The sequence below is a fragment of the Clupea harengus genome, chromosome 10 (assembly GCF_900700415.2).
Source record: "Clupea harengus chromosome 10, Ch_v2.0.2, whole genome shotgun sequence".
NCBI classification, from domain to species: Eukaryota; Metazoa; Chordata; class Actinopteri; order Clupeiformes; family Clupeidae; genus Clupea; species Clupea harengus.
The window spans coordinates 5,089,471-5,115,475 of NC_045161.1; the positions used below are offsets into that span (position 1 = coordinate 5,089,471).

At 46.6% G+C, this 26,005-nt stretch overlaps 1 protein-coding gene across 2 annotated transcripts in view; it reads right to left on the reverse strand.

Moving 5' to 3' along the window:
• Window positions 1–26,005, reverse strand: part of nos1apa (nitric oxide synthase 1 (neuronal) adaptor protein a) — a 95,855-nt gene that overhangs the window by 6,055 nt on the left and 63,795 nt on the right. For both annotated transcript variants that reach the window (XM_031575087.2, XM_031575088.2), the window contains exons 8-11: window positions 23,821–23,982; window positions 15,285–15,450; window positions 13,719–13,868; window positions 2,207–2,540 (exon numbers count right to left, since the gene is read on the reverse strand). In XM_031575087.2, the coding sequence (XP_031430947.1) occupies window positions 2,207–2,540; window positions 13,719–13,868; window positions 15,285–15,450; window positions 23,821–23,982 (812 nt within the window). The remainder of the gene's footprint in view (window positions 1–2,206; window positions 2,541–13,718; window positions 13,869–15,284; window positions 15,451–23,820; window positions 23,983–26,005) is intronic.

A 26,005-nucleotide genomic window follows, 5' to 3' on the forward strand; every position in this document is an offset into this window, starting at 1 on the left:
CTAGATTATACACGGTGATATGTCAGGCTGTTAAGAATTACATTTCTTTATTGAGAAAGCCTTTCAGTTCTTTTGATTAATATAAAATGTTCTATTTGTGGACAATATACCAGAAGAATATCTGCAATTTGTGACTACTTTTCAACTGACCCCAAATCCCCACCCCATTTGCACTGACAGTTGACAAGCGACGAAAAGGAGACATAATAACAAGATGGATGTCCAGACAACTAGAAAGAAAACCATTTTCACAGCCGCTACTGACTGGGCTGAGGTGTGGGGAGCAGAGGGTCTCTGATAGGCTTAGGAGGACTGGAACCTGTGATGAACCAGCAAAGCTGTGGTTTATTTCCCTAAAGGTCAGCTCGCCCTTGTGCCAGTGGATGTTGGAATGTCTGGGCGGCAGTCTGTTTCGAGAGCTCACAGCTTTCCCACACGACGCACGTCTTCTCGTCTCCATGGCGATGTCACAGACTCCATCTCTCGGTGATGAATAGAGACCCGTGACTATAATGTGTGCTGTTTACGACGGGTTTTAAAAATATCCCGACTGCCCAGATTGATTTCCCTGATGATCATAAACTACACTTAGGCTGGCAAAGTCCACTGCTCATATTTCACATGTGGAGGGAGGAATTAGGTTTGTAATTAACCAAGTGTCGACCTGCACATTCTTCATCTACTGAAATGTCTTCTGCAAATGACTAAAGCTACTTGCTTATTGTTTATTATGGATAAGGCTTCGAGAGAGAGTGTGTATATCCACGGCATTATAAAAGTTAGACTACTGAGCAGCACTGAAGCAGTGAAACACTCTTTCTAGTCATTCAGGACCAATAAAGATGACCTTTTATCTTAGAATGATTGGGACACTTGATTGAGGGAGATCTATTGACTTCTACATACGGACAAATTTATCAAAATCTTTATGTGCATAGAAAAATTGTTTACATGCATTTTGTATATTGCATCAATCCTATTACAATGAAATCTATGTGCAGGAACATACAATGATTCGATGAAGATGATCAGCAGAGGATTTGCTGCCAGAATGTGTTCCACAATAGCGCATTTCGGTAGCAGGACCAGTGCTTTAGCCACAAACTGGATTGTCACTCACAATCAGTAATGCATAAGCGCCGCCTGTGTCTGGCTCATGGCATTCTGCCAAGCAAAGCAGAGGAGTGTGATGCGATTTTCTAATGGAGATAAGGCCGTTTGGGCTAACAACCCAACGCACAGACAGGCCAGACCAGGCAGTGTTTATACTGAGCAGGATTGCTGCTATTTATCAACATTTCACTGAAGAATGTGGCTGCTACTATGGTTACGGTAGAGAAAATGGGAAGGCTGTTCTTGGCAGAGATCACAATGACTATTGTCAAATGTAGGAGCAACATGTTTGGAGCACTGAACTCTTAGTTACAATGTTGGTGATGATGACATTTTCTGGGCATCCATGATCTTTTCAAGTCGTGTGTTTTATTAGACACACATCCACATATTAGATTAGTTTCTCTCTCGGACCTTAGTTTTCAGTTAATTCATTTAAAATTTAAAATTAATTGTTGTGAAAAGGTGAAGTCCCTCCCCCTTCTCACTTTGTTCCCCTGCACCTGTGGACGGGTCTAATTGGGACTGATTGGGCTAAATTAGCCCCTGGTGCTGCCACTATTAAAAGGCGCACTCATTGTTGTTCGAGAGACAGACTGAACAGGCTGCAAGAAGCTGAGACAAGGTCCTAGACGAAACCTGTGCGACACAGTTGGACCTTGTCTGTTTTAATAGCTTTAGTTTTGTTCAGGGTATGTTTCTTTGTTTTGGGGGTTGGGATTACCCTGGTGTATGTGCTTATGATTTTGGGGTTCAAGTCCCTTGGTTTTTTGTATATATGTTTTGGGGTTTGAGTTGTAAATAAATATACAGCTGTATTTTTATGAGAAAGCCACTGTCTCCTGCGCTGTGTGTTCTCCTGACTACCTGCAACCACGATCCAGAAGCCTACATCCCACATCGTGAGATGGCCGGCTTGAGCGGTCTTTCACAATTGTATTTCTTCAAAATAGTTAGAAATAGATTTCACTGTCCTCAATTGAATTATTTCAGATGTGACATATGTCAAATGTGTTTGATTTGAACCACCACTACAAAAATAACAACTTGTTTTCACCGGCCTGTCCATGTTTGTGGCCTGGGAGGTAGTTACCTGCTGTTGACTCCGCTGTGAGGCCCGCTGTCCATACACGACCACACCGCTCCTACGTTCTTGTTCACTTCCGTCACGCCGATGTCTCCCAGGCTGTTGGGGTCCTTGCGTCGCAGCAGGTCATTGACCTTTGCCCCCACGGCTTTTCCCAGGTTGAGGGCGTTTTTCAGGTGCTGGCTGCTGCCCGTCTTCTGCCCGCTGAGGCTGGAGCTGTCGGCCAGGCTGCTGGGGGGGCTGGCCGTGCTGCCAACCAAACGGCGGGCGGAGGATCTGGAGCCGGGGGGCTTCTGCTGCTGCTGGGCAACCGTGGAGTTCTCAAACATGCTTTGGTCAACTGTGGAGGGCGGACAGAATACGTTAGATGACACGAGTACTCCTATAGAGAACAAATCTTAACAAGCAAAGCTGGGAGCTCTGCAATACATCAAAAAACATTTTCTTGGGGATCCAATAGGGGGAAACTCAGCAGCCAGATTTACTGAAGGTACTGTGACCATAAATCTGTAGAGGTCAAAACCTTGGGGTAAATCTGGCTCTAAAGCTTTTTCAGTTTGAAGAGACAGCGACACATACAGCAGATAGACATGATACGGCACTACACACATCAAATTGCAAGCGATGAACATGACACATGCAAAAATGCACAACCACAATGGCAATGAGGCTGCTGGGAAACATCACACTTTCAGGCAAACAGGTTTCTGGTGTGCTTCCATTTCGGGGGCATCTTACCTCGTGGAGAAAATGATTTCTCGGCAGGCATTGAAATGAGACATAAAGAGCAAGTCTTATGCAGGTGCACATTTGCATACAAAATAGAGGCTCAAAACTGGGCCGGAGTGAATACTGAGCATAATGGTCTAAATGTGTTCCACCACAGCTATTGGGCTGTTTATGGTAAACATGATCGTCTAAGCGTGTTTCACCGAAGCTTTTTTCACGTTTGGTTAATTGTTTACATACAGAAAAGACGTCTTTACCTTCACCATCACACGGTGTGTTCCTGGAAACCATATCAGTAGTCGAAGCGTGACTTAAAAATAAATCAAACAGTGCTGATTGGTCTATTCTGTACGGACCCTTCCTTACATGTTCACGGACATCCACACACCGGGGAAGGTTGAATATCTGCGTGCGAGCCTCGTCTAATGAATGTAACCTGACTACAGATGGCTTTGGAAACAGCCTGTCGGATCAGGATGCGTCTACCCTGTTGTGCGTTGGTGTGATGAGAAGAAGAGCCGGCATGAGAACAGGCACTTTCATTAGCCTGTCACGATCTGGGAAGGAATTGGTGACACTTTAAACCACTGCCGTTTGCTTATCTGAAATGTAGGGCTCCTTGGATCAGGGGGGAAGAAATAGAAGAAGAAGAAAAAAAAACACCGTCTCTCCCAAAATATTTGACGGGGCACGGCCTGTAAGATTTCAAACTGCCGTCAGACCTGTGGGCTGTTGCTAGCAGAGAGAACGAAATAGTGAAGGGCTTTATATTCCACAGTTGGTACCCACCATCTCTTTAATTAATACACAACGTGAACAAACATGGTACTCCTCTCCTCCACCCAGTCCCTCAGAGGCCAGAGGGCTATATCAAGGACTTGTCTAATGTTCCATGGGAGTGATCGCTATGGCAATAACCGTGGGCATTTCTGTGTAATGAGGAGGTGGGAACTAATAATGGTTGGCTCTCCTGAGGTTACTGTGCACCAGGAGACTAAGTGAACAAACAAAACAGTTAGAGCATCACCAGTTGTAAGTAGATGCCTATCCCAGTGTATATTTCACTTAGAGAGAAAATGATCGATTGAGATTGTGATTGTGTGGGGTGGGGTCTTACTGACCCCAACTGCAGCGTCAAAAACATTAAACATTAACTCAGTTTCATACACATACACAGTTCCAACAGACACAACATATTTACCAAACGCAGACTGTTGCGGTCATGTAGGGTTCAGCAGCTCCTAGGTAACTGTCTGAGGCTGTTTAGTCATGTCATGTCAGTTCAAAGTTCCCCTTCAGTCAAATTACGTAGTGCTTAGCCACCTACAAAAATGCAAATTCCTTCTAGACCTCCCAAAGGTGCGTTTCTGTGACAGAAACTTCCTCCATGTCGCTCACTGACACTGAGCTGTCATGGGAACACGCCTGTTTATCCTTGAAGTGAATAATGCATCACTGCAACACAAACAATAAACAAAGTTCACAAACAATACACAAAGGCCAGTTTTCCTCTCCCACTTCACAGATGTTTCCTTCACTGGTCACTGGAGGAAACAGCAGTCAGGCCGTCACTTAAATGGTCCAGCTGCTGGTGATTGATTTGTTTTCTTTTCCCTCTTTCTGTTGGCAGTCCAGCCTGAATACCAGTGCCATGGCCGTTTGGAGCCTTCCTGACCTACTGGGTGGAAGGCCGACGCACACAACAAAATACTCGCCTTTGATTTCCGGAGAGTGTGTGTGCGGGGCTCCTAAATACCTGCACCTCAATAATCTGGGGCAGGCAGCTGGGCTCGGTGTGTGTACAGCACGGGGGCTATTCTGGGTTAATTTATGAGCTGCCACTCCCCCGTGTCTGACAGCACAAAAGCAGAAACATCGGGATCACAGGGAGTTTAGTCTGGAGCGGGTGGGCTCTCAGACATCCAGTGTTTACGTTAAGAGATGTGTGGCCTGATTCCAGCAGGGCCAGGGGCACAGGGTGGGGTTAACTACCGAGGGCAAACACCAGGAAGGCAAACTGTGGAGTGTTGTTCAGGGTCATTTAACTTCAAATGCAGTTCAGTTATTATAGGAGGAGGAAATGATAGGTTGTGGTAGGTGTACGTATAACAGATCTAACGCACAGTGAGCGTACGGAAGAGAGGGTTAGGAACTACAAATGGCGGAGGGTGGAGGAGAAGAAAATACAGAGAAGAAGAGAAGGAGTAAGAAAGGAAATGTTTATTGAGCCAAAGCAAGATCAGTGACAAGGTACAGAATAAGTGCACTTCCACTCCAGTTTAGATACTTGTGAGTATTTATTCCATAAACACAGCTGCGTGGCGAACAGTGGGGGAGCACAATGTGTGGTGGGTACACACACGTACACACACACACACACCGTTGCACCCGAAAGTCTGAAGAGGGTATGAATGTGAACAGGGTCGTTTTTTTTTCTTCTTTTTTTTTTTACCAGAGAGGGTAGAAAACAAACAAACGCGGTGGGACACCTTGTTAGCCCAAAAAACCCTGCCGCGCTCGCGAGCATATTCAATCACGGTCCGCTGAACGCCGTCAACTCTGCTCAAAGGTCACGAGCCAGAGATACCAGGTCTTCTACGCCTCAGTGCTGTACGGACTGCTCACTAGTCCTACTGGAATGTGTCTCACCCCCCTCCCCCCGTCCTCCCCGTCCCCCCTCATCCCCTGCCACAGTTACAATGCCTTCCAAACCTCCATGTCCTCATTTACAAGATTTCACTCAGACTCTCGCAACAGGCGCACATCAACACCAGAAAGAGTACAATCAAAACCCCTTCCTACTCCATGCAGGTAAGCTCTTAAAGCATGGAGTGGGGGGAGGGGGGCTCTCTACTGCCTCCAGTCTAGTCTGCAATGATGGCATCACCGCTGATGTTTCAATTACATAGAGACAATTCAAATCCTCTCTTGATGGAAAAAGCTGCCAGCCAGTAGACTGTGTGTTTGATGTACTGCAACATGGGGAAAAAAAAGAAAAAAATGAGTGAGAGGGAAAAAAAAAAGAAAAAAGAAAAAAATAAGTCATGAAATGATCTTTTTATCCCAGTGCATTAGGCTTGCTCGACAACGTCTTCTGCGTGAATGGAGGCCAAATCATGTACCATTGCCTCTGACATATTAAGTGCATGGAGGCCATGAAAAAATGATTGCACTGCTGATTGCTTAATTATAGTGCTTTCTATGAGGAAAGTGAAATAATTAGAGCTAGGCTGCCTGAATGATCACCCTCCTCCAAACATGAGTGATTACTCCTGGTGTACAGCAATATTGCCAGGTCATTAACTGTGGTTAACTCAAATCACCGGTGGACTGGAGTACTTCAAAAGGTCTTTTTTTATGGCTTCTAGTTACGTTGGCCGAAGATTAGACACACTCCTGTATGTTACAGGGAGATTGTAGTTCAAGTCATTCGCTGATTAAAAGTCAACAGCAATCTCAACAGCTTTGTATTCACACAAATAAAGTGAAAGAACTGGAAGATAAAAGAGCTGTAACCCATTTTGCCTCTGTAGGCAGGCCACTGAAGCTGGCTGGTAAATGCACAGGTCGATAAAAGCTGGGTCAAACATCAATTTTTCATCACACCTCCTTCTTCCACATGAATCATTAACATACATGGGTGTGCGAGAGGTGGGGCCGGATGAGCTGAGGTAGGGCTGGGGGTCTCGGAACACTTTTCTGACATGTGCAGGGGTCTCCTGCTGCTCACTTCACGCTGAGGGGTCACGGGGTCGGGTCAGCGGTGCTGGGAACGTAGACGGGCCATAATGGGATTAGAAGCACTCTTCCCGTTATCAATCCTGCCCTGACTGACTGCATGCCGAGGTCTGCCCTCCCCTCACGTATGAGCACATTAGCCCTCGTGCCTCCGTCCGTCCTTGGGCCACCACCTGATAAAGTGCTTCTCAATGACAGTGACTGTGAGGCCTAGGGAGGGGGAGGAGGAGATGGGTGAAGGGATGGGGGTAGGAAGGGGTGACACAGGCACTGGAGACGACTCCAAACCTCCACATAGAGGATCTCTCTCTCTCTCTCTCTCTCTCTCTCTCTCTCTTTCTCTCTGCTGAGTTTGAGTGTGAGATGTGCCACGTCTGTGGGTGGCTTGGCGGGCTGGAGAGGATCTCTATCCTGGCGCTGATTTATCAGCAGTGGAAAAAGGCCAAAGCCCAAGAAAAGAAGAGAGGGGAAAAAAAAAGAGAGACAGGGAGGAGGAAGAGAGAGATATATTTAGGGTGACAGAAAAAGAGAGGAAGAGGGAGAGTCAATCAGAGACAGGGAGGACGGAGGGGGATGGAGAGGATGAACGAGAAGCTTAGAGAGACAGTGAGAGTGAATCACATTTGGTGTGAGTGAATGTGACCCAGGGTTTTCGGTAGAGACACAGACGTGTCTCGGCATATCATGTGAATTATGTATGGTCGCCGTGGTAATGCCGTGTCTTCTCAGAAAAGACTGAGGGTGTTTTTAAAGTGGGTGACAGCCGGGGGGGCTGCACACGCAAAACTACCATAAAAACGCCACTTAGGGAAGCTAACAGTTATGTTATTTTGATGCACTTCACATCTTTTCAATCAATATTTGATATAGCAATTTGTCCCATTTCAAGTGCAGGTCTTGGCCACCAATGGGGACAGAGGCAGTTGATTAAGCCTTTTGTTTTTCTTCCTCAGTTCATAAACACGTCTAGGTGTGCCAGCCAGATTGAAGTCGTTTAAGGAAAATAGTACTGCCCTTTCTCAGCAACTCACTCAGCATGAATTCAATTTCATTGTTTTAGTCTAAACACTCTGAACAATGCTCTGAATTACACAGGTGGACACAAGTCACGGAGACGATAAAGTTACGGTTGTCCTTTTGATTCTGGAGCGCTTATAGAGTACTTGAGTCTGACATGCTTCCTGGACAGGTTTTGGTCACAGAGTGAGCCTACAAAGTGACACAAGATCAATACTGATCTGCTGCTTTAATCTTCCATTCTATCGCACCTTCTATGTGGGATTAACCAATGGACATGCATCATTAATTCATTGATCCATTCTGATTGGACTGGAAGTGGATCTTAGGCCGAGCCATCAGCTCCTTGGACAACACATTGATCCGGAATTTCAGACTCCTACCGATTTCATGGTAGCATTCCCCACTTAAGTTCTGGGAGGCTCGGATCAATAAACCTTTTTTTTCCAAGGTCAGTCTGCATGCAACCCTCCTCTCTTGGCACAGTTACCCGGCGTCTGGGATTATGGGCAGGATATGTGTCCATGCCGAGCACGGACGCGTCCTCTAAACAAGGAAGGCGTCCGAGACCTGCCCATAGACCTCACGTCTCCTCTGAGCTCAATGAGACGACATTGCCTCTTCACGAGGTGAATAGCAATGCCTAGCGCCACTCATTACTCCCGTGACCTGTGAGAAAGTGAGGAAGGGTGGAAAAGCAGGACCTACAGGTTCTCTGAAATCTTGCTGGGACAACCGAGGGGCACAGGGAGGGTGTGGCTGCACTTGAGTGCTTATCTGCCGAGCGTACTTATGGGAGTTGGGTGTGTAATTTTTTGTGCTTCATGTTGGGAGGGGGTTTTCTGTGGCATTTGTGTATGTGTATATGTGTGTATATGTGTGTGTGTATGTGTATATGTGTGTATGTGTATGTGTATATGAGTATGTGTGTGTGTGTGTGTGTGTGTGTGTGTGTGTGTGTGTGTGAATGAATGTGTATGTGTATGTGTATGTGTGTGTATCTGTATGTGTATGTGTGTGTATGTGTATGTGTATATTTCTATATGCATGCGTATGCGTGGTAGAGTGGGCTTCTGGTTGTGTGTGTGTGTGTGTGTGTGAATGTGTATGTGTATGTGTATGTGTGTGTATGTGTATCTGTATGTGTATGTGTGTGTATGTGTATGTGTATGTGTATGTGTATATTTCTATATGCATGCGTATGCGTGGTAGGGTGGGCTTCTGGTTGGGTTCAGACTGGGGCTGCCTGCCTACACTTATCAGCCGGAAGAGGCAGCTGCACAAACACAGGGTGTGAGCCTGACCAAACTCCAATTAAGATTAAGATTAAGATTAAGAAGTAAGAGGAATGAAAGGAGCCGCTAGCAGCCTCCAGCCCCAGAGGCCCCTGTGTTTTTAGCCAGATTAACCTCCACGTGGTCTACATGAACCTGAACGTTAAACATCACAGATGCTGACAAAAGTTCTGTTCAAGGTGCAGAACACTCCTAATTTGGGACGGTTCCAGCCACATGCGACATAGAAAAACACTGGCGGGTTAGAACCCTTTCCAGTGATATTACTGGGGATGGAACTGATGTGAAAGGACAATACCTGCTAAGGGCTGTCTCTCTGTCGAGGTCAAACACAAAAATAACAAAGGTTCACTTCTAATGGCTGGCAGAGGCCAGAGGTAAATGTCACAGTAAACAAACGGCAGACTAATTAAAACACATCTCTGACCTGCATGAAGGAGAGCTAAAGAGAGCTACTGAAAAGGATGCCAGGGAGAGAGGAAGATAAATAGACAGTGAGATGGGAAGAGACATTGTGAGAAAGGGAGAGAGAGAGAGAGAGAGAGCTGAAGTGAACGAAGGAGGGAGAGAGAAAGAGATAGAGAGAGAGAGAGGGGAAGTCCGAACGAGCCTGAGCAGTGGCTCCCTGCGCAGAGGCAGCAGTGACAAACAGATGGCACCAGCTCCAGCACCCTCCCCCCCCCACCCCTCTGCCCACCAATAAACACTCACATACTGTCTGCCTATGAACACGGCAATGCCTGCTTTAGCATGTTACACAAGCATTCCCTGCTGAATTCCCAGGCCACTCTCTGCAGTGAAGGAGAAGGGGTCAGCTCTTCACCGCAGCGCCTGACTTATCTGCCAAATCAAATCAGTGATCATCTTTTTGGATCTAGCTTTGGGGGATGTAGCCAAAAGATCCTATAAAATTATGCTGGGCTAATTATTTGGCCATAAAAAAACATAACAAGATGGGTTTATTGAGATAATGAATGTAAATTATTTCCAAAAATACACTTATAATACGGCGCATCAATGTTTCTGCTTTGATTATGTGAGCCTAATTAGGTTTTCAAATGAATATGAATGTATCCTCATTTATCATTTTTGAAAGTGTGGAGGCAGCTTCCACTTTAAACCAAAATCAAAATGCCAATCAAAGCGACACTGAGTAATGGGACACTATTGAAAACCACACGGGTCTCACCAGAAACAAAAAAAAAAACCTTGATCTCGAATCCTTGATCTCCATGCTGGTGTCTCCCAGGACCCCAATCAACGGTGCTGTTACTGACTGCCAGAGAGAGAAAAAAACAACAACTCACTGCAGGGGAGGGGTGTTCCCCGCGAGCCACGCGATTTATCTCCCACATCTGATATGGATTTCAGTTTGATTAATATGGCCATGCATGACGTAAGAAGGTAACTGTAGGTAGTTCTCAAAAGTCCTACATTAGCGGTCAACTAATTGGGCAGACACAGGGCACTGCTCTGGGCTGTGGAGGACATTTGAATAATTGATTTTCACCTCGTAGCAAGTCCTTCATAGAAGAAAAAGGGAAATACACTTCGTCCCTCAAAGGGTTGTAAAAAGAAAAGCTCAGGTAAGCTTACTGAGGCTTACAGCAGAATAGAGGACGAGAGAGGGGCTCTGTCACCACATCGCCATAGTGATCTTCAAAGCGAGAGACAGGGAGGGGAAGAAAAGGATAGAAAAAAAAAAACATTCTGCCAGGTACGGCGCCTGGGTCCAGAGAGAGCTGGAAAACCGGCAGTGGCAGGAGGGGAAATGAGAGAAAAGAAGAGAAAGATACGGGGATGGCAAACAAAAGGAGAGAGGGGGAAAAAAGGACAACTCAGAGTGGAGAAGTGATTGCGATGCTGTGGGTCATCTCCCCTCAGTACGCTGCTCTTGGCCCTGGACACGGTCTACTACTCCTGGGCCATTAAGAGGCCCGTCTGTGACTGTGTCTGCCAGCCTGGCACACCACACCAGGCGGAATGAAAGCAACCCCCCCCCCCCCCCTCCCCCAGTCAAGATGGCGGTGCCTCCCAGTGGGAGAGGATGAAGAGAGAGAGGGTTGTGTGGGTGGAGGTGATCTTCAGGGCAGCATAGCCCTCCACCAGGCCATATTTGCCAAATTGTGTCCATTTGTATGGAGTGGATTTCATGCCACTCTGGAATGCAAACACGACTTTGGGCTGAGGGAAGAAATGTGTAGAGAACGTGCCACAATGAAGAGCAAGATCATTTCATTGATTTGCATTTTGTTCAACTACCATCCAGAAAAACCATAGGAAGGGATTAAATTACACACAAATGTAATGATGAAATCGTGCTATATCTCTCCAAAACAGATTAGGCTTTTCTCATTTTTGCATGCTGAAATCCTGCCACCAGGAAATCGAATAATTGTCCAATCAAACTCAAACCCCTAACAAACAGGGTTGGCAAGGTAAAGTTAGCCTGTTTAACTGGAGTATGTTTCTGGCATGGTACCTGGTCATCTTAAACAGGCTTGTCTGCTTCATTTCATTAGGCACCATTTTATTATCTTGTCTTTAACATTGTGCTACAGAGCTGTCTGCAGACATAGGGTTGGGTATGAGACAGTTTCCTCCTCGGCAGACTAATAGACAATGCTTCGACCTCTTACGGAGATGAAAAATATTGAGCTTGTGGTTTGTCAAGTTGTTTATGGTCCTATGAACCATTGGCATGGGCAATTATTAATATAAATGTTAATGTATAAAAAAAAAGGGTTAAGTCAATGTTAGTGCGTGGGATACTGAATGACCAGTTTAGTTTACCCCACTGGTACATGCTTACTGACCTCAGCTGTGATTGGACAGTGATTGAAATTCCTGGTAGCACAACTTTCCAGTTAGGAGAAAAACTAAGACGCCTAATCCATTTTGGAGTGATACGGCACGATTTCACCATTACATTTGTGTGTAATGTAATCCCTTCCTATTGTTTTTTCTGGATGGTAGTTAAACGAGATGCAAAACAATGAAATGATTTTACTTTTCATTGTGGCACGTTCTCTTCTCGTCACACAGCGTGAAGCAATGCCTTTTGTGCACCGCATTTCCACACGGCACGGCTCCTGCCTGCTGCGCACTGTAAAACAATATGCATGTCGTGTTTGCATGTCAAGGTGGCACGAAATCTGCTCCATCCACTTGAAGTGTGAAGCAGCGATGATTGCTCGCTCTCTAGGATGTGTGGGTGAGATATGCAAAACCTAAACCACAAGGAAATGTAAAAGAAGCCAGAAAAAGCCTTCAAAAGTACCCAGTCCGGCCGGTGTTGTCAAAGGACACTGCATTAATTCTTGTGTAAATGCTGTCTGATAATCACTTAATTACAGTCCAGATTAATTATACAATTCCTGATTAATCCCAATTCTAATCCTTTTCCCCGTAGTGGGAAATCCGTATTGCATAACTAGGACTAGTCACAACACCCCCCCTTCCACTGAATATGCATGACAAGGACACGGAGTAGAGTGTCTGTGTTCAGTGCTGCCTACCACACTGGATGAAGAGGATATCGATAGTCGCAAATCATATTTCACTGCGGATTTGTTCCATTGCTGGTGGCTCCTTAATGTACATCTACAGTCATTGGGGAAAGGTTCTGAGCTGCGTTTCAGACATGCACAGTGTAGTGGTTACAGAGCACAGCACAATCTCAGAGATCTCGGTCAATGGTAACGATCTAAGCAAAAAGCACCACTGGGCTCTAAACATCACCGGATGTGCACAAAAACGAAAACTGCAAGAACGAAGACTGGCCGCAGAACTGCGTATGGTACATGCTTGCACAAATAACTTCGACATATTACCTGAAAACAAAAACACTTGGATCATCAATGGACATACTGTTTACATAAACACATTCACAAGACCTAGTATAAAATGTTTGCGTTTTTCTTTGATGTCTTTTCTTTTTTTTTTTGTCTTTAACCTTTATACACACATTTGTATCGGTATTGATGCCACGTTCAGCTAAAAATATTCTCTTCCTCAAAACACCCACTGACTTCCAAGAGTTCTGGGGGCTTTTGGACAGGGCAGTCAGGCTAACTTCCTTTGCCTGGCTAAACCTTGGAGGAATTTGTGTTATCAACCTAACAACCCATTCTCTCCGACCCATTTACCCCCTCTTTTGCTTTCCACTGCTGGTAGACAGAACAGCACAGACGATGGGTGCCCTGACTCAGGCGTGCACAGGAAGGAAGGTGCTGATTAAAATGACTCTTGGCCCCGCATCTTTTTCAAGACCAAGCGTGTGACTGATTGTGTGGGGATTTGAGGCTAGGAAACAGAGGAGGGCTGATATTGTTGGTTTTGGCCGCTAGGCTAGTCTAGACTAGGCTATGCTATGCTAGGCTACACAGCGATCTCGTCATCCAGCAGGCAGTCGGAAAGGGCATGCTTGTTGAGCACGTTGAGAAGGCGCAGCGTACTCTCGTCCTGGCCCCCCCAGCTGTCCCGGTCATCGCTATCGTCCGTGTTGGTTGACTCGTACTCCGAACCAATACCTGACTCACGGAACCTCAGAAACTCCAGGCTGCCAAGCAGCTCGTCCTGAGTCTCCGGGGAGATGCTAGCCGGGGTGGAGGGGGTCTGCTGCGGGCGGTGGAGGAGGCCCCCGTCCGCCATCAGCACCAACCCGGGGCCCTGCTCTTGCTGGGGGGGCCCCGAGAGAAAGCGGAAACACTCAAGCTTGACCAAGCACTCGTCCCTACCTAAGGGGCTGGCCAGCGGCTGCAAGAGCTGCGTGCCGTCACCGAGCGGAGGGAGGGTCAGGTCATCGGGCCGCGGGGTCGTGGGGTCACACAGCACTGGTGGGACATTGGCGCGGTAGGTGATCTCCAGAAGACTGTCCAGGGAGCCCACTGAGGAGAGAAAGAGGAGAGGGAGGGAGAAGGAGAGAGAGTGAGGCTACTTCCAAAAATGCAATGACAAAAGACAGGGTATGTCTTTATGTATTTCGTTTACATGGAATATGTAGCACCGTCCAAATGAATTTGAACTGAGAGTTACAGAACAAGACAGAAAGAGTGTGCAAGAGGGAGAAAACGACAGAAAACAAACGAGAAAGAAAAATAAGTATTCTGTGACTGAATTCGAGGGTGCAGGAGATCTCAAGAGGGTGGTCCTGTGGAAGTACATGAGACAAAAGAAGAGAGGGAGAGAAAGAGGAAAGATGGAGAGGTCCTACCTGAGCTCATGCACAGATGTGCCTCTGGCCTAAGGCAGTGTACAGGATGGACTGTAAGGCCTGTGAGGACTATTCTACCCTGGGGATCATTACAGGCAATGAATGCAGGGGGCGACCTACATCAGTCTGCCCATCCCTCTCACTCTCCGCCTACACTCCTTGGCAGACACCTCATGAACAGGCCATGAATGGCGTCACTACCTTAGAGAGAGACTAGTTCCTTTGAGTCTTCTTGCAGGTAATCATATGAGCAGGAATTGTATGTGGAGCCATTTTAGCCCTGTGCAGACTCACTAACACAGGAGATCTGTGGATCCTGAGGTACAGCAGCAGAGGAGCCCGCTACAATGCGTGGCTTTGTTATGTAAAACACTACATGGGGGAGAACTGGCTGGTCTGCTAGGGGAACAGGGACCACACAACAAAAGGCAGGTGTCATAGACTGCTGCATAAAGAAACATGCAAAGGTAAGCAATATATGATACTTCAGAGCACAACTGAAACACTGAGGTGTGTGAGTGTGTGTGAGTAGAACATGGGTAGTGAGTAGATAGAGGCAGTAGAAAACAATGCAATCAAGAAAGATTGAGGCCAAAACAATTTGTGCTTGTGTGATTGAAGTTCTCACACAGTTTGAGGCCAAAACAATCTGTGCTTGTGTAATTGAAGTTCTCACACAGTTTGAGGCCAAAACAATCTGTGCTTGTGTAATTGAAGCTCTCACACAGTTTGTTGATGCTAGGGTGGGAAAGTGTGTGTGCACAGAAGCAGAAATAAGATATAGCTTTGGAGCGGATGACGCAGCCTACGGGGATGAATTAATACTGACTAGACAGAAACATGGTGAAAGAGAAGAAAGGAAAAACAATTGTGTGTGTGTGTGTGTGTGTGTGTGTGATGTAGAGATGGCAAACCGGAACGAGAGAGAAGGTAATAGACTGGAGGTAAAAAAAGCACCAAAACGAAACAAAACTGATGAAAAAGAAGACTGAGTGTCAGATGCCGTCGGTCTGCCTGTGTGTGTGTGTGTGTGTCTGTGTGTATGTGTGTGTGACAGATAAGAAAGCTGTGTAGACAGTGATCCACATACTTGATCCATGTTTGGCCATTTTCAGCTCCAGCTCCTGGACCTGCTTGACCAGCAGTGAGATGTGTTGCAGCAGGTCTTTGTTCTGCAGGAGCAGTTGGTGCACCCTCGCCTGGGCCTCAATCCTAGCCGTGGCCTCTGCAGAGAGCTGGTCTTTCATCAGGTGAACCTAAACACACACACACACACACACACACACAGACATTTGATATCTCAGACATCCATAGCAGGTTTAAAACAGACAGAAAATGGAGCCTTTTCCATACATGGCATTACTAAATCAACTGACAATAGGCCAGAGATTCCTTTCAATTCCACATATTCCTTATAAACAGACGCACCCATTTTTACAAACACAGTGTGGACACACACAGAGACACATACACACATAGTGTGCTGGCTGGAAAGTCAAACGTGATGCAACTGATGGCTATGGTTGCTGAGAGAGAGAGACAGAGAGAGAGAGACAGAAAGAACCACCCAGGAGAGCTGCTTCACACGTCCCTTCACCCCCCCTGCCCCCTCACACAAGACTACACAACCCAGAGCACTCAGAGGTGGCTCAAGTGGCAGCAGATGATCAAATGATGAAATAAGCATCAAATAATTGGGCACTGTGCACTCCGCAAAATGAATCTTGCATACAAGTGAGTCCCTCCTCCACATAAATAATTAATCTGGAAAACAAACTATGAAATGTGATTAAGCCCTAGCTTGATTCATCGAGTGGGGGCATTGTAAGGAAGACATCATAAAACCTTGTTTTTTCATTGAATGCATCTCTCATGGTTCTGCTGTTAATCCCTTGTGCTTTAAAGCGCAGCACACTCTAATCCATGTTCCCATACGTGACTAGAGACTAACTTAGAGATGGGTCCTCAAATGACATGCTAAAGTTTTCTCCGACAATGAAGGCAAAAAGTTTCCTTTTGCATCCAAACCCAATTTTTAGACCCATCATTTAGACAATCGATCATTTACCACACAGATTGAGTGGGGAGTAAGGGGGCATCAAAATTCACCTTATCCTAAATACAAATGTCAGGAGAGGGAGGCAATGTTATGAGCAGCACTCCGGGGCATATTTCATTGTCTTTTTCGATAACTCACGCGCAGAGCCAACAGAGTGACTGAGTTTGAAAGATAGCTTGAAAAAAGCCAGTGAGAGAGAGAGAGAGAGAGGGGGAGGGAGAGATGGAGAGAGAGAGATAGAGAGATGGAGAGAGAGAGAGAGGGGCAGAGAAGGAAAGACAGGAAGAGGGAAAGGGGGAGAGTGGGTATAGAGGGAGGTTATGCATCACTTCTCCAAATATGACATGAGAAATAAGGTTTTGTTGCCTATCAGTTTCATGTAAACATACCACTGTTCATTGGATTTTGAACAGAGTATCAGAGAGAGAGACAGAGAGAGAGGAAGAAAGAAGATATCTAGGGGTAACTTAAATGTGTGACTTCAGATATCATTATATTTATTTTATGGAAGGGCCTGAAACAAATGCACCAGTAATTGAAGTAAATGCACTATATTGCAACTATAGTCAGATACTGTGGTTCTTAAAAACTTTGTGCACCACTTCAAAGAGGTTGGAGACCGGAAAAATTACATTTTTTGTGGAGTCATAGGTGATGCAACTACAGTGAGCCAACTGCTAAGAGACAGAACCCGCCAGGAGGATTGCTAATCATCCAGCCCAGCTTTAGAACATGAACACCAGGACTTCAGCGAACAGGGCTGGAGATAATGTCAAATTTGGCCAATTTTTCTTCTCTCCAACAGGAAGCAAACATCCCAGGAAACCTGTGACATCTAATGCTACCGATCCAAACAAACACACACAAGTTATTTTTTAACTACAAGATTCACAAGTTCAGTGTCAGTGCAGGTTTGAATACGTTTCTTGTCGCACAGCTATAGTTATAGCCAGTTTCGAAGTTTCTAATCAACAAATCTAAATAAATCAAACCAACAGTTCAATACAGCACAGTAATGTGATCGAGCAGTAAATACTACTACTCACCTGCTTAAAACCATTCAAATGATGGAGTAACCACTCTGTCCTACCGTACCAGGTGAATGTATGTCTGAGAAATAATACAGGTTTGTATATTCATGTGAATGCATTTGACTCTGCCTACACATACTTCACGGATGAGTCTCTCTCTCTGTGTGTGTGTGTGTGTGTGTGAGAGAGTGAAAGAGAGACCCAGCTGATTAGAATGCATTGGAGTGTCCTCCAGGTGTCCTCATATACTACATCCCGATAAGCACTGGCATCCTTCACCCACCAACCAACCCCCAACCCATCCCCCAACCCCCAACCCATTCTGCTGCTGCTCATCTCCCAGCATCCCAGCTCACTTAGTGGGGCCACCAGTACCGCTCCCACATCCCCACCCCCTGCCTCCTGCACCATAGGAAGCACAGGTGATGTATGGCACAGCTTAGAGGCACCACCATCTCCCACAAGGAGCCCATCGAGCAATTCATTCTCCAGCACAAAAGGCGGAGGTAATGAGACTGCTGACTGTCTGGAGGAGCTCATCCTTTGTGCTCATTTCTCCCTTCCTTTAATCAGAAAGACCCACATCTGAAAGGGAAAAGAGCTCACAGATCCATACGTGAGGATGTGATGAGATCTTTCACCATATGTGTGATCCAAATGGGTTTGTGTGTGTGTGTGTGTGTGTGTGTGTGTGTGTGTGTCATCAGTCAATTACAGCGGGACACAGCAAGAGGGAAGGAGAGAGACAGACAGAAGATAGGGGAGTATGGAGTTCCTTTCACCTTGACCTTAGAAGATGAGATCTGGTGTGAGCTACTCCTGAGTTTACTCCTGGTCCAGGTCATTGTCCATGGTAACTCGTCAGACTGGGGCTCTGTGAAAGTTCTTATGCAGATGCTTCAGACCCTTCTCGTCCTGACAGACACACCCCCCCCCCCCCCCCCCCACACACACACAGTTTCAGACAGAACGCAGCGGAGTGTGCTGAAGTAAATCCTTTCTCCTCCAGACGGGGACGAGAGAGAAAGGCACTTTTCTCCAGCCTGTCACTGTCCAAACAATCAAGCGCACACTCTCTCAGTCAGTCACACTGATGGAGATTCCTCTGGACGTTCAAATGGCTCGCGTCTCACAACCCAACTCAATGATGGATAGAACGGCCGTAGACGAAAAAAAGACTGTCGCTTTCATTAGTGAACCTCTTGGGCTAGAGACAAAAGGTCCTTTGGATGTGAAATGGTTTCGCGTGCAGCTGCAGTAAAGCTGCCCAGACTCAAATGACCAGTGATATGTACCGTATCATATATTAAAGCCCTCCCACTTAGGGCCCTTGAAAGCACTGATCTGCAGAAAGACACAAAGAGGGGGCGGGAGAGAGAGAGTGGGGGAGAGAGAGAGAGAGGGAGGGAGAGAGAGAGTGAGAGAGAGAGAGAGAGAAAGAGAGAGAGGGAGGAGAGAAAAATGATCACACCTTTCCATGCAGCACATGCGTGAAACTCATCAAAAGGCTTCATGCTCGCCCCGCTGATTTTACAGAGGCTGGCAATTTGAAGTGTGGGGGTGATTTGAACAATCACCACTTTGCGGATTTATGTTACTTGACACCTATCTCTATTTTATGATTACAAACATGCAGTAGCAAAACGCACGCAGATTACATCTGCACGGAGGTGTGATTATAACTGCTCCCCCATAACAGGTTATGCCCATCCATTAATTTAATCACATTATGATCTCATTACTTATGCTTCCAAGCTTGGTTCTAATCAAATTTGAACAGATGATAAAACACTGTGGTTCCACATATGGTTTATCAAAGGAAAGCAGCTGTGATGTATATCGAGCATGTGTGGGTCACAGGTGTTCTCAAATAGCCTGCTTGTGTATGCGGGGAAATGCCTGGAAATTACCATAAAATCTTATAAATTGAATAAGAAATGTATTTGCTAGAAGGGGTTGGATTCAGACTCCAGATTTGCATGGGGTATAATGTGACTAAGGCCGATGAAAACGGGTTTATTTGCATTAAATCAATTGTTGCGATTTTATTATATATTTCCAGTAAAGTTGCCCTGACAACCCTTAGTTTTGAACCCACAACCGTTCACAGCTCCTCTCTCCAGTGTCCATTTTGTATTGCCATTAGCACAGCGAAAGGACACGTGCACAAACATGCATTTTCTTCTTTAGCTTCCAAATTTTTCATGAATGCGCTTAAAATATGCGAAGTCTGGAAACCCAGCTCACTAGAAACAACCCAGTAAAGAGAAGAAGGAGGTAGGCAGGACCAGCACGGTTTCATTCATTAGACAGACAGGCTGTGTGGGAGTTCCTTTTCCCCTCCGCTTACAAATTCAAATCCTGGTGTCTAGCATCCACTCCTCGTCTCAGACTCCTGCCTTCCATCCTTCTGAAGGACATTTAAGGCGTTTGAGTCCGATAAAGTATTAGCACTGCAGATAACACGGAGAAACAGAGCGCGAGGACCGATAATTCGGGTTCCTATCTGCGGAGAGAAAACTCTTTCTGGTCGGACTCACTGACTGCTCTCTCTCTGAGCAGAGGCAAGTCTGAGGGTCTGAGATAAAGTCTTCTCTTCTTCCGCTCTGTGTTTTTAGTGTGCAGGGCATCATGCCAGAGATTGCCTGCATCCACTCATCGCGGCTTTGGGTTTACCCCCGGTGGATTCAACGACTGCCTTCAGCTTGCAGGACATGTCCTCTGTTCTTCTAAAGCGGGCCAGGAGTCACAGAACACACCAAAGGCAGTTCTGACACTAGCAATAACAGAAAGGCTGTGGAAATGGCCTCTGTTTCAGTTCTGTCCTTGAAAAGAACTCAGTAGCCGTTATCGAGAATGAACACCTCGTTGCTCTGAGGACTGTCGCTTTGAAGTAGCAATGTGAGTCGCGTTCGTGGGCAAAATCTGAGAATGTGATAATTTTGAGGGGCTCATTTGGAAGCACTTCTAGACAGCTGCCAACAAAGCTTTTAAAGCGAACCTATTATGCTTTTCCGTTTTTTTCTCTTTTCCTCAGTGTGTTATTTGTGCATGCAAAGTTACAAAAGCCCAAAGCACACCACAGAGGGAGTAACTTTCTCCCGCAGAAACCACTTTTCTCTGCTGCCTGAAACGCCTAATTGGAATCCCAGCCTTTTTCTCTGTTACATGCTGATACGTAACACAGTCTTTATTGCCCAATGACTTGCGGAGCTGACCAATCAGACCACACTGGGCTCGTGGAGCTGACCAATCAGACCACACTAGGCTCATCGGGAGGGGGGGCTTAAAGACGGGAGCTCTAACAAAGCGTTTCAGACATATTATGAAAAGAGATGTTCAGTATGAGAAAAATAATGTGTGTCCCCAAAAATCAAATTATGGACATTGACAATGGCCTCTTTAAAATCTCATCACGGTTTGGCAAAAGAAATTCTCCACATAAATGCATCCCTCAGCATAAATTGAGTCCCTCAGTGCCCCAAAGTCCAGCTGGTCTTTGGAAAGCGTGTGAGGATCTGAGTATATCCTTTACTGAGATGCAGTCTGTATTTATGCGTGTTCATGAGTGTGTAGGTTTGTGTGTATGCTTTATTCATGGCATATGTGTTTGTCTTTTTGTAAGCATGCAATTTAAAGAAAGTATACACACACACACACACACACACACACACACACACACACACACACACACACACACACACACACACACACACACACACACAAAATGATGTAGAGTGTTTGTGTGGAGGTTATAGTGCATTAGTGCATATTTTGTGCTGTTTTTGTATTTCTCAGCGCTAGTCAGCACTTCTGTGTCTGAGCCCTGCAGTTTTGAAAGCTTCCTGGCTTGCCGCTTCACAGCGATGGCCAAACGGATGTGCTTGACCCACCTTGACTTGGTTGGCCGACTGGAAAAGCCATTTCTCTTGGTTGAATGAAGTCAGTGGATGAAAACCTTTTCTTTGATCTTCAAATGCATAGAAGATCTGTTTCGTTCTCTGATGGACAAATCCTATGAGACCCATTTACCACTGCAGCTTAGGCAATTACCATATACTCGCCAATATATTAAATATTTACTGGATGATTTAATTAAAAGGATTGAAGAAAAAGATGCAGTGTCTTATTAGGCAACCCAAGCCATGATGTTGACCCAGATGAATATTGTTTCTTTGCCACATCCCAAATGCACACAGAGACACAGACCTAGTTTCATGCCTGGATGTCCTTGATGTTAGAGATGGTAGTCACCGTGGGGTTACAATACAAAAACACTCAGATGAAATGGTGATTTGAGTCTGTAGGCTATGAACTGTGGGCGGTTACAAGCCACCATACTAACATTTCTGACAACCCTTAACGAGCGTTCAACAATCCTCAATTTACCCTCAGGAAAATGGGTTCGTTCCTAAAAAAAAAGCAGTCTTATCTGCAGGTTAGCAGGTTATGATACTTCTGAAAAGCAAACAAAAACAAAAAAAAGGCATCTGTTTACAATCCAGCATGTTGGAGCTCGATAAGTGGCGTCCACAAGCCAAACCCCTCAGGCCTCATTATGACGGCGCAGGACTCCAACTCACCGGAGAGGCAGAAACATGAACGAACATCAGACATCAGACGCAAACATCAGAGGCGTTGCCTAATCTTAGCGTTCCGCCGCTACTGCTAACAGAAGGGGGGTGGCGGTTGGGGGGGGGGGGGGGGTATGAGAGATTAAACCGGCTATTCCCCCCAACCCCCCTGCTCAGAGCTCTGGCATGTGCCAGAGAGCGCGAGGCTTTCAACTTCCAAAGGAGCGTGCGCCGTCGTTTCATCTGCCACTGCTTCTCTCCCACGGGATAAGCGACGGTGCCAAACAAATGGATAAATAAATGAACGAGGCTGTGATCGGCGTCGCTCGACACCTCTTTGATACGACACTTCAAAGGCCACCCCTCTTGGTCTTCACTGAAGTGGGACATCAGAGGCCAGACAATGACTACGATGACACAGTGACACCGTGTTTGCTTTGGGACGAGTCAGGTCTGGACGTGGTCCAGGTCATAGAGAGCGGCTTGCGTGGGTGCGAGAGGACTGCAAGAGAGAGTTGTTTAGGTAGGGGGGGTGAAGAGAGGACACTGCTGCCTGCCATTTACATACGGACAATGCCGCAGAGATCCAAGTCTCTCTCTCTGTTTCTCTTTCTCCCCCCCCTCTCTTTCCCTCCGAGTATCTCTTTCCTTTTAAATCTCTCCTTGAATGCCAATCTCTCTCTCTCTCCCTCCCTTTCTCATTTTCTCTCACTCTCCATTTATCTCCGTCCTCTCGGTCTCTCTCTCTCTCTCTCTCTCTCTTACTCTCTCTCTCTCTCTCTCTCTGGGCCAGCAGAGAATGCCATCACATCCCGCTGTTTTTCTCATCCACGCACACGCTGGCCTCGCTCACCCCCTGTGGGAGGGCCTCAGTCCGGCCGCCCGCCGTCTTTAAAAGCAGAACCTTGCCGCTGGCTGGGAGATTACGCCGACTGCGCCCTTCCTGCCAGGGCGTATTTGGGAGCATGACCATGGCCAAATAAGCCGTCGCCGCAGGGTGCACGCCAGGGCAGATAAATAAGACTCCCCCGCCACACCATAATAGAACCATATTAGCGCTAAACTGCCAAGGACACTTCTGGGTCAACTCACATCAAGAGGATGGGATGAGGAGGGGGGGGGGGGGTCTGAGACCGATGACACCACATGAGAAGAGAGGGGCGCTCGTGAACATTGTGACCCGCAACCCCTCAGAATGAGGCGCTTAAAGAGCAGAGAGGGGGGACTTCTGGGTGTAGTCACCAAGCCTTGGCCAGAAAGGCTTTAAGGCTTAGAGAGAGGAGAATGGATGGGGATGAGAGGAGTAGTAATGAGACACAAGTCCATAAAGTGGACACAGGATACACTATTCACACCACCAGACACATGGAGCTTTCATCCTGAGCAGCAGAGGGTGAAGACAGGAGGGTTTATGGGTATGTCTTAATTAGAATTGAGTTTAATGCTCATCTAAACAAGACATATGAGGCAAACAGACACACCTGACTGGCACTGAAGATGTATTTATGCAATGTGAAACACACGCACACAGACACACACACACACGCACACAAACACACAGACACACACGCGCACACACACACACACACACACACACACACACACACACACGCACACAAACACACGCACACAAACACGCACACACGCACACACAGACACACACGCACACAAACACACAGAGACACACGCACACACACACACATATCCGCACTGGAACACTTAAAAGCAGGTCAAATGCTATTTGCTGTTTAATTATCCAGAGGGTCCTGTTATGCAACCTCTACATCAGCCTGGCCTCCATGAGCACCTCAATCTGGAAGAGCAACAACCAAGCGCCGGAGCAAAGAAAAGACATTTCCCGGCGCACTGAGCCATTCAGCTAAATTAAAACGAATAAATAATCCTTTGCTTTGCTGGCGCCAAGCGTTCCAGAGCCCCAGCGACCGGAGCAGTGCCCCTTACCTGAGCCACGGACACCTGGGTCTGCTGCTGCTGCTGCTGGAGCTGCTGCTGGAGGAGCTGGATCTGGTGGTGCGCCGACAGGGGCGCTCCGGCTGGCAGCTGGCTGGACGAGGGCAGCAGCATCTTGGGGGTGGCCAGCAGGATGGCGACCTCTTCAGACACCTGGAAAGGCAGAGACAGAGAGAAATAAGCATTTGGTTCCAATGAGTTAGGATTTAAAAAAAAATAAAAAAAAGTACCACTTGCCGGACTTTCCGTGGTTGTGTTCATTCTGTGTTGAGAAAATATTGTAGTGTAGTCTATAACATTTCAGCCATTAGCAAAGACGATGTTTCACCCTGTACAGGGTCACACCAGGTACACGGCAGACTGAACGTGAACATCAAGTCTCGGCTCTGTATCACATTCCATCTTACCCTGCCAGTTCTGCCATTGAAGCAGCCAGCTATGCAACTGCAAATAGCATGCCCATTGTTCTCAGGTTGGCAACTATTTGCATGTATGAAAAAAAGAGGCTACAGGCTAATTACACAAGTATCAGCGTAGGGCTCTTTTATGTCAGCCTGCAGACCTGACACAGATATCATGCCATGGCAGAGACTTTTGATAGTTCGGGGACATAATTCAAACTGACATTGGAGGTAGAGGGGCTGCATTACAATGAGACGAAGCCCTTGAAAAGAACCAAGTCAGACGAGATATAAAAGAGTCTCAAAGCATTTATTGTTTATTTAGCAGGGCAGGGGTGGAACCAAAGTAAATATTTTCCCCCTCTCTCTTTCGACTGTAGTATCTCCCTTGTTAAATAATGCAGCATGTCAACGTCTCGTAAGAACAGCATGACTACACTGGCTGCAAATCTGTCGCTGTCTCGCAGAAGCCAGCAGGGACTCACCGGATCCCTCTCGGAGATAAAAACCCAGCACGCTTTGCATCAGACACAGATATAATTGCGCTAGCAAGACCAAGTCCCCCTGAAAGTCTGCAGCATGCGACTGGAGCCGCAGCTTAGGCATGCATAGGCGCACTCTCACTAATAACAGGAATCACTCTGGAAAAAGTATGAGCTGCGATGATTAGCATTTTACACTTAGTAAGCGCTAACAGCAACCCCCCGTGAATGACAGTAAGGGGCTGTATCGTTGCAGAGCCTGCCGACGATGTGAGATGGCAAGCAGTAGCCGCAGTGGCAGTGACAAATTGGTCATATTTCCCGGCATGCCTGGGTTATTTATTTTCCTGGGGCCCGAGATGAAAATATGGTAATGCCGGCCCGGGCTGGGAATTGACCTCCAGCTTGCTGTGGGAGCCCGGCAGAGCAGCCAGTAGAGGGAATCATTTCACGGTGTCAGGTCTGCTTATCCCGGCCTAAGTGTGACATATAGAGGATGCCCTTTTATTGAATGCCCTGGCACCTGCACAGTAGGACGCAGACTGAAAAATGAGCTGGTGGCGACTACAGAGACCCACTGTAAAGAACAGAGGAGTCATCTCCCCCCTCAAGCCCAATGTCAAACCCCCAAATGTATGTATGTATGTATGTATGTATGTATGTATGTATGTATGTATGTATGTATGTATGTATGTATGTATGTATGTATGTATGTATGTATGTATGTATGTGTGCGTGTGTGTGTGTGTGTGTATGTGTGTAGGTGTGTGTGTGTGTGTGTGTAGGTGTGTGTGTGTGTGTGTGTGTGTGTGTGTGTGTAGGTGTGTAGGTGTGTGTGTGTGTGTGTATGTAGGTGTGTGTGTGTGTGTGTGTGTGTGTGTGTGTGTGTGAGAGAGAGTCTGTGTACTTGTGTGCGTATATAAAGCTTAATAGTATAATAGTACACACTGGACACACTGAACAGATGAATATGCAAACAATGAAGTACTGCGACTCCACAACGTGCAGGGCAAACTTATTATTCACTCGCGGACAGCAGGCGATGTCACATGGACGGCCAGGTGAGGAGGATAAATCGTTCGCCCCGCTGCCGGCGAGATGAAGGAGGAGCTTCCACGGGGCTCAGTGCACACAGGTCGCATTTCGAATGCAATTAGCATACGGGGGGGGAAGGAGCAGGCCTGGGGTGCGCTGGAGGAGGAGGGAGTCGGGGGGGGGGGGGGGGGGGGGGGGGGCACACTGCATGCTGATGAAGTGGCTGTTTGGTGTTTGCGTGTTCGGGAGCGATGGAGC